General features: G+C 46.8%; 2 protein-coding genes across 2 annotated transcripts in view; both read right to left on the bottom strand.

Moving 5' to 3' along the window:
• LOC119308957 overlaps positions 1-1,297 on the bottom strand; it is a 5,790-nt gene extending 4,493 nt beyond the window's left edge. Inside the window, exons 1-2 of the mRNA XM_037585095.1 lie at positions 1,063-1,297; positions 910-968 (exon numbers count right to left, since the gene is read on the bottom strand). Coding sequence (XP_037440992.1) covers positions 910-968; positions 1,063-1,297 — 294 coding nt within the window. The remainder of the gene's footprint in view (positions 1-909; positions 969-1,062) is intronic.
• A 5,938-nt stretch (positions 1,298-7,235) lies between these two features.
• LOC119308958 lies at positions 7,236-8,667 on the bottom strand. The gene is made up of 3 exons (XM_037585096.1): positions 8,593-8,667; positions 8,152-8,301; positions 7,236-8,009 (listed from the first exon to the last, which is right to left on the bottom strand). The coding sequence occupies exons 1-3, from the start codon at positions 8,665-8,667 to the stop codon at positions 7,425-7,427; spliced, it is 810 nt and encodes a 269-aa protein (XP_037440993.1). The 3' UTR covers positions 7,236-7,424.
• Between the last annotated feature and the right edge of the window lie 230 nt (positions 8,668-8,897).

Consider the following 8,897-nt stretch of genomic DNA (forward strand, 5'->3'; position numbering starts at 1 on the left):
GAAAGGGGCAGCCCAAGGGGGCTGCGCGCCTCCCCCCTTCCCCTAGTCCTATTAGGACTAGGAGAGGTGGCCGGCCACCCCTCTCCCTCTTTCCCCCTTGGGGAATCCTAGTTGGAATAGGATTGGGGGGGGGGAGTCCTACTCCCGGAAGGAGTAGGACTCCTCCTGCGCCCTCTCCCTTGGCCGGCGCCCCCCTCCCCCCTTGGCTCCTTTATATACTGAGGTAGAGGCACCTCTAGAAACACAAGTTAACACAAGTTAACACAAGTTGATCCACGTGATCTATTCCTTAGCCGTGTGCGGTGCCCCCTGCCACCATATTCCTCGATAATACTGTAGCGGAGTTTAGGCGAAGCCCTGCTGCTGTAGTTCATCAAGATCGTCACCACGCCGTCGTGCTGACGGAACTCTTCCCCGACACTTTGCTGGATCGGAGTCCGGGGATCGTCATCGAGCTGAACGTGTGCTCGAACTCGGAGGTGCCGTAGTTTCGGTGCTTGATCGGTTGGATCGTGAAGACGTACGACTACTTCCTCTACGTCGTGTCATCGCTTCCGCAGCCGGTCTGCGTTGGGTACGTAGACAATACTCTCCCCTCGTTGCTATGCATCACATGATCTTGCGTGTGCGTAGGAATTTTTTTGAAATTACTACGTTCCCCAACAAAAACAGTGCGAAGAGATTTATCTTTCTACATGAATTGAGTAAGGAGACAGTCACAACATACTATTTGTAGAGTTCTATGATTCTGCTATCCAACTTCTGTAGCTTTAACAATGGTGGAAGAATAAGCTAAATGTGCCTCCTCCATTCAGAAAAAATGAAAGATGCTCCTCCCCCCACACAATCCCCTGTCAGACAAGAAGCAAAATTTTAGTAGCCTAAATGGGCACTTTAATTCATGCATACTCTGCAGATCTTAAGAAACTGGGTAATAAACATGGAACTGGAACAACTGAAATGCGATCCTAATTCGTATTTGTCAATGCAACCCCATTACCTAAATGCAAAAAACACTCCCACTTGAGCTATGCAGTAGGCACCGAGAAGCTAGCTGGGTACTGGCATGGTTGCGCCCGCGGGAGGCGGGGTTCTGGACGATGAGGTGCGGCGGCACGCCCTTGGCAGCGGACTCGGCATGTTCGAAGACGTTGCGGGACTCCTCGAGGGAACTGGCGAGGTTGAGCACCTCAGAGAGCTTGGAGTCGAGGAGGGCGCCACGGCGGAGGCGCGACTGCACCACGAGCAGGCGTGGCGGGTGCGCGGGGTCGCGGTAGAGCACAAAGAGGTCAGGCATGAGGCCCTCGTCCTCGGCTCAGGGGGCGGTGCGGTGGAGGACGAGCGCTTGCCGCGTCCGATCCCGATGCGAAGGAGGAGGCGCACAAAGGAGGGGTGGTCGGCTGGGCCGAGGAGACGACGGGGGCATGGGTCACATCCCACCTCGTGCGGTGCGGCGGCGGCCTGTTGGGTGAACAAGATGACGGCGACGTGGGGTTGGATCTGGACGGAGGCTGGCGCGGGTCTAGGGTTAGAGAGGCGAGGCAGGAGGAAGAGGAGGAGGCGAGTGGCGCGAGTCGGCGAGGAGTGGCGGCTAGGTTTTCTCTCACGAGAGCCACTGACTTTTATATGTCCGCGTGTGAAATGATGAAAATGACCTCGTCGGGGCACTGTAATTACGTGCGGTGGCACACTGGAGAGGTAACCATTCATTGCTACAGGAGCGCGGCCTCGATCCGACGGCCAAGCCCTTCCATGAGCTCAATCCAACGGCTGGAAATGCATCAAGCAAACGATCCGACGGCCACCAGTTGCTAAACTCTGTGAGCGTCCGACGGGTGCTTCGTTTCTTCTTTTTTGATGTGGATCATCTCATCTCCCGAGCGACTAATACAACGATACATGTCATCGGAAGATCCCAACATCCACGTGTGTCGAGTAAATAGCATAAAACTACTAGTTTACAGGCTTTGGTTCCAAAAAACTACCACTTTTTAGTTTTTCTCAGAAAGCTACCAAACGCGCGGTCCGCTGTTTCAAAAAACCCAAACCCTCGGTGACTAGCGATTTAACCATTTTTCTGATGGACTGGGCCCATATGTCAGCCCACGTGGCCACGCGCGCTCACGGCGCGGCCGTTAACGGCCGTTAGCCCGTTCGGTCCGGTCGGAACCAAAGTAGTCGGTCGGGCCACACACTCTCTCACTCCCCCCTCTCCCCCTCCTCTCCCCCATAGTGACTTCGATGGGCGATGGTGGCGGCGCAGCCAAATGTTGTTGGCGGCGAGGTATTGAGCCAAGGCGGCACCGGCCAGGAGGGCGGTGGACACTCAGAGGTGGACAAATGGCTAGGCAGCTCGAGCTTCCCGACGCAGCGGTCGCAGCAGCCATCACCGCCCACGGCTCATGTGGATCTGGCGAGCTCAGATCCGGAAGTCCGTGCAGCTAGGGAAGTGGCGAAGCGCATCCATGCTGATCCAGCAGGCGGCCACCATTGGGCGTCGTCCTTTGGTGGAGTGAGGTAAGCACTGGTCAATGTTTCTGGGTCCTTTAGTTAAAATTTCTAGGTGCTTTAGTTCAAATTAGAACTAGGGTTAGTAATTGTTTGTTCTTGGCATGCTACTATATTTTATTGGTTAAGTCAGTGTAGAAGAAAGTGCATTTGGTTAGTTCATTTGGTCAGTGCATTCACTATAATTAGAAGAAAGTTCAGTAATGTTCAGTGACTTAAAAAATTGTTGTTTGTCAATTTAATCATACAGCTTAGATGAAGAGATTTGGGACTTGAGGCTACATTTTCAAGGAATAGATAATATGGAGACAAAGTATTCAGTTTCCTCAGATATCAGTTATCTGACCATATTAGCATTGGTTGAGTTGGATGGCTATGGCATGGATGCATTTCTGACTTATGTAAAGGAAGAGGGAAAGGGGCTGGAGGGTGTGGAGGCCCTGGATAGTGAGGAGGCATTAGAGTCAATGCTTGACTTATTTGTTGATAAGAAGGTACTGAACATCAGTGTCAGAAAAGCTACTGATCCAAGCCCAGCAGATGAGGAACATATCCCCATTGATCATGTTGGTGAACATGTTGTTTACAGAGTTTCACAAGAAGGTGTTCTGTACCCTGCCTCTAGTGCTAGTTTGCCAGCTTTAACCCCTGATGAGCCCTACATGAACACACAGCAAAGCAGCAACTTGAACAAGGGGAAAACAGTTGTGGAAGAAGAAGATGCAGAAGAAGAAGCAGATGAAGAAGAAGAAGATGTATCAGAGGAAGAAGATGAAGTTGAAGATGACAAATCATCTTCAGATTTTTAGTTCTTTAGGGGTGATTACAGAGGGGAGAAGATTTCTTACAAAGCTTGGTGTAGGGGTGAAGATGAGACTGGCACTGATACTGCAGAGCACTTTTGTGCAGCTAACTCAGAACCTTCTGAGTTTTGGGAGGAAGAACCAATTGTTTCTGAAGATGAAGAAGTAGAGGATCCTGCTGCTGTAACTACAAAAGCAGCCAAAAAGCTTAAGCCAGTTAGAAAACCTGGCCCAACTAGCAAGTCTCACAGTGAGCCTGAGCACATCAAGTTTGAAGATTATGTCCCTGAAGCTGATGAGTACTGTTTTCCAGGTGACTTAGGCATAAGTGATGAAGAGGATGCACCAAGGCTGCCATCTGGAAGGAAGAGTAGGAAGAAGCAGAAGAAGGAGAGGAGATGGTATGGTCCAAAAAGGCCTGATGCACATGAGCAGTTTTTAATGCATTTGTGCTTTAAAAATGTAGTTGAGTTCAGAGAAGCACTTAGAATTTTTCATGTGAGGACTCTTAGGAATTTTGAGTATCACAGAAATGAACCAACTAGGGTTATTGCTTGGTGCTCTGATAGAAAACATGGTTGTGAGTTTTACATAGTTGCCTCCAAGATAGCTCATGAGGCAACTTTCAGTATTAAGAAGATGAACCTGGATCACACTTGTGGAGCAAGTGGAGAGAAAACAAAGGTGACAGTCAGTTGGGTTTCTAAGGTTTGTGAGGATACAGTCAGATCCAACCCTGGAGCTAGTGTTGACACAATTATCTCATACACAAAGAAGAAGTTTGGTGTGCATGTGCCTAAAAGCTTGGCATATAGGGCAAGGAAGCAAACAGTTGAGGTTGTGCAAGGAGATCACAAACTCCAGTATCACAGAATAAGGGACTACCTGCAGTGTGTGCTAGATACTAACCCTAGCAGTAGGTGCATAGTAACAACACATGAGAACCCACTTAACCCAGCTCCTACCCCAAGGTTTCACTATATGTTTTACTGCTTGTTTGCATGCAAGGAGGGTTTTCTGAATGGATGCATGCCATTTATAGGTAAGTATTCAGAAATTTATATGTTTTTTAAACATTGATGTACTTAGGCACTCATGTTATCATGTTAGCAGGTCTGGATGGTTGCTTCATCAAGCTAAGCACTGGTCAGCAGATATTGGCAGCTACAGGGAGGGATGGCAACAATAACATCTTCCCAATAGCTTTTGGTGTTGTTGATAAGGAAGAGACAAAAAGTTGGACATGGTTTCTCACACAGTTGAGAACAGTCATTGGAACTGGCAATAAGTTTGGCAAATACACAATTATGTCTGACAGGCAGAAGGTATTGTTCTGAACCTAGTCTTTACATTTGCCTTTACATTTGCCATGAGTAAAATGTTATTCAGTAGATGAGTAACACTTAAGATTACACTATATTGAACAGGGATTGTTGAATGCAATAGATGATGTATTCCCTGACTCTCCACAAAGGTTTTATCTTAGACATACTTATGCCAATTTCCAATCTGCTGGTTTCAGAGGAGAGGAACTTAAGAAACATTTAGATCAGGCTGCCTATTCCTTTACCAAACATGGACATGATTTAGGCATGGAGAATTTGAAAAAAGAAAGTTTAGAAGCTTGGCAGTGGTTGTCACAGATACCAGAATATACCTGGGCTAGGTATAAAATGGACACTGTGTGCAAAACAGACCTATTAGTAAACAACCTTAGTGAGGTTTTCAATAGAATGATATTGGATGTTAGGAACAAGCCAATCAGGACTATGTTAGAGGGCATAAGAACAAAGCTGATGATTAGGTTTCAGAAGATCAGAGAGAAGACAGAGACATGCAGATGGGAAATCACACCTACTTATTCAGAGATTTTAGAAGAGGGGAAGAAGTGGGCTAAATATTGTGAAGCATACATGGCAGGGCCAGGCATATGGCAGGTCACAAGTAGCTCTGAAAACACATATTGTGTTAATTTGAACAATGAGACATGTGACTGTAGGAGGTGGGACATGACAGCTGTCCCCTGCAGTCATGCCATTGTTGCAATGCAGAAAGTGAAGATACACCCTGAAGACTATGTTTCTACTTTCTTCAAGAAACCCATGTATTGTGAGACATATAAGCACATCATATTCCCTGTGCCAGGTCCTGACCATTGGCCTCATACACCTGGTGATGATATTTCTCCCCCTGTTTTTAGAGAAAAGAAAGGTAAAAAACAAACTACCAGGAGGAAAGGCCTGTTTGAGGTGCCAGCTAAAAAGGATACTTCTAGGATTGGTACAGTGACATGCAGCAACTGGAAGAAGCAAGGGCACATGATCAACAATTGTGGTGTCCCTTTGAAACCTAAGTTCCAGATGAGGCTGAACAAGCACCAGGTATGTCCATTCATTCCATTGTTACATTCATTGCATTGTTACATTCATTTCATTTGTAGAAAAATAGTTCTAACTAATATTGTTGTGTAGGAAAATAGAGCAAACTACTCTGAGGCTGGTTCTTCAATGGCTGCAACTGCACAAAGGCCACCAAGGGTACCTGCTGCCTCTGCACCTGCACCAACTCCTCCTCCAACAACAAATGAGTCAACACAGACAACTTCTAGATCAAGGAAGAGGGCAACACTAGCTACAACAGCAACACCACCACCTCTCAAGAAGAGCAGGACCAACACCTCTTCTGCAACACTAGTACCACCTCCCAAGAAGAAGAACACAACTATTTCTGGCAATGGATCAAGGTCTTCTCCAGCAAAGAACACCAGGTCATCAAGGTCTTCTCCAGCAAAGAACACCAGGTCAACTTCTGCCAATAGAGCTGGCAATGGATCTTTCATTGCTCCTAGACAATCTTCTACAAGTGCTGTGCAGGAGGGGTCAAAGAGGGTCAGGAAGCCATCTGGGAGGCTGAAAGATTACTTTTATGCAAGTGGTAACTAGCTGAAGCCAAGTGCACTCCTAGACAATCTGCTACAAGTGCACTGTTTGATTTGGTTTGTAATAACATTGCCTCACTAAGTACTTGATACTGCACTGTTTGATTTGGTTTGTAATATGGTACTGTATGTGGATTCTGCACTTGTCTGCAACTTCAATTCATCTGCAACTTTTATCTATATGTGGATTCAACACTTGATAAATTGATGGTGCTGACCAAGTACATTTATTCAGAAACATCCAAATGTTACATAGATAGAAAGATAGTCTCATAGATTACATCCAAATCTCACAAATACTACCAAAACTCTCTCTGAAATTGACTTACAGATAGAAAGATAGATAGCAAGATAGACAGATAGATCGACATATCAGTCATAGCGCTCAAAGAAACGGACCCACTTGGCCCTAGTTGCTAGATGAGGAGCCATGACTGCCCTCATCCTTGCCCACCTAATGATCTCCATGAATGACCTTCCCCCGCCGCCAGTGAAAACCAACTCTAGTTCTTCATCATTGCACTTCTCCAGTACCTTGTTGGAGAGTCGGTGGTTGAACTCCTCTTACTGCTCATCCTGGGCCGCCTCTAGTGCCATCTGCCTGCGCCGCCTCCTCCTCCTCTGTGCTGCTGCTGCTGTCCTAACCTCCATAGCCTCCCCCTCTTCCTCTGTGACATCTCCCATGTTAGGATCCATCTGTAGGGTTTCTTTTGGGTGGCGGCTGGTGGAGTCACTGGGAAAGGGTGGGGGTGGGTACGGGTTTATATTGAGAGATGGATGGGGTTGGGTTTAGTAGGCCTAGGGCTGCATTTGGTCAGAGACTAGTGGGCCACTAAGCCCAATTACCCACAGAAATAATATATGTAGGCTAGCAAATAACATATAAAAGATATAAGATCAAGTTGAACACTTAACAGCATACAAGATCCATTTCCACAACTTATTAGCATAAGCGATCCATTTCCACTACTTAATAGCATAGGAGATCCATTACAACACTTAATACCATAGGTGATCCATTACAACTTAACAACATAGGAAATAAGGTTCTTACACTAGGTTAAACTTCACATTCCCCCAAAATGTACACCCATAATCACTTGCAGTCATGCCAGGCCACTTCCTTATATAAAGGCCTTTGGATGTACTTACTTCACCAACATATCACAGCAAGTTCAAGACTCAAGGATGGCCTTGATTTGCTCTAACTTCTCCTTGCTGCCATAGCCATCTTTCAGCAGCTCAGCAACAACAAGCTCAAGCTTGTCCTTCTCCTTCTTAAGAACATCTCTGTCAACTTGAACATCCTTCATAGCCTTCCTGGTGTTCTTGATGATATCAGCTTGGCTCTGCAAAATGCACCTTTGCTCTTTTGCAAGTTTGAGCTTTTCCATCTGCACCTCCAACATAGCTTTCTCCTCTAGCTCCTTCTTCTTCTTCTCAAGTTCTTCCTCCTGCACTTGTTTCTGGTACACCTGCTTGTCCACCCTACCATCCTGCCAATCAAACATCTTGGATACATCATCAACAAGCTTGGTGTACTCAATGCAAAGCTTGTCATTTTCAGTCCTAAGCTTGGCCAACTCCCTATCATGTTCACTCTTAAGCCTGGCCAACTCCTTCTCAAACTTCTCCTTGTCCTGTACCCTTCCAATGTTCTGCTCATGGAACATCTCCCATAGCTTGCACAAACATCTCTGAAGAATAGTTGGCCAAGGCCCATCAACCCACTCTACAACACCATAATTCACACCATTTTCCTGCATTTGTAAATGTGATAAGTTATTACAAATGGACTAGTACCTTATTTCAATTCCCTTATTAAATTGATAAACTTGAGATTTTCTAACTATTAATAACATAACTGAACATCCATAGCAGAAAACTTGATTGGCATCTAACCTGGACTGGGCAGCCATAGAAACGCCTTCCTATTACAGGCCCTTCAAAAGCAACACGCTTAATAGGCCTCAGTTGGTGCAGAATGCACTTGGGATGAGCAAGCTCAAGTTGGCCACAGAAAAGGGGCTCCACAGTGGTGTCTGGTTCCTCCTGCAACCATAATAACCAACAAACACTAGTTTCAATCTGCACTCAATACCAGAGATGAACCCTAGGTTTTAAACCTGATCACTAAAAAATCCCCAAATCAGCATGAACCCTAACACTGTACAGAGATGAACCCTAGGTTTTACCTCAATCCTACAATCAAACCCCACCCTCACTAATCAAGAACAGTATCACACACACAACAACAACACTACACTCAGCAACATCCATGGCTGTAGCCTAGGGCTACTAACACCTAACCCTAACCCTAACCCTAGGTGGCAAAGAACTTACCATAAGTCCCATGTCCATGCTGACAACCTCGCACTCCTCCTCCGAGCTGGTTTCCTCGTCGTTCCAGGAAGGCATTACGGCAAAGGGGTCGACGGCCACCGGCCTCGAAGACGGCGAGCGGCGGCGAGCTCGTACTGGAGTAAGGGACTGAGAGCAGGGGAGTGAGCAAGCGAGCACGAGAGAGTGAGCGAGTGGGTGCGCCCGACTGACCGAGCGGGTATATTTACCCCAGTTCCGACCGGGCCGGTCGGCTAACGGCCGTTAACGTCCGCGTCGTGAGCGCGCGTGGCCACGTGGGCTGACAG

The sequence above is a fragment of the Triticum dicoccoides genome, chromosome 5B (genome assembly GCF_002162155.2).
Source record: "Triticum dicoccoides isolate Atlit2015 ecotype Zavitan chromosome 5B, WEW_v2.0, whole genome shotgun sequence".
In the NCBI taxonomy this organism is placed as follows: domain Eukaryota; kingdom Viridiplantae; phylum Streptophyta; class Magnoliopsida; order Poales; family Poaceae; genus Triticum; species Triticum dicoccoides.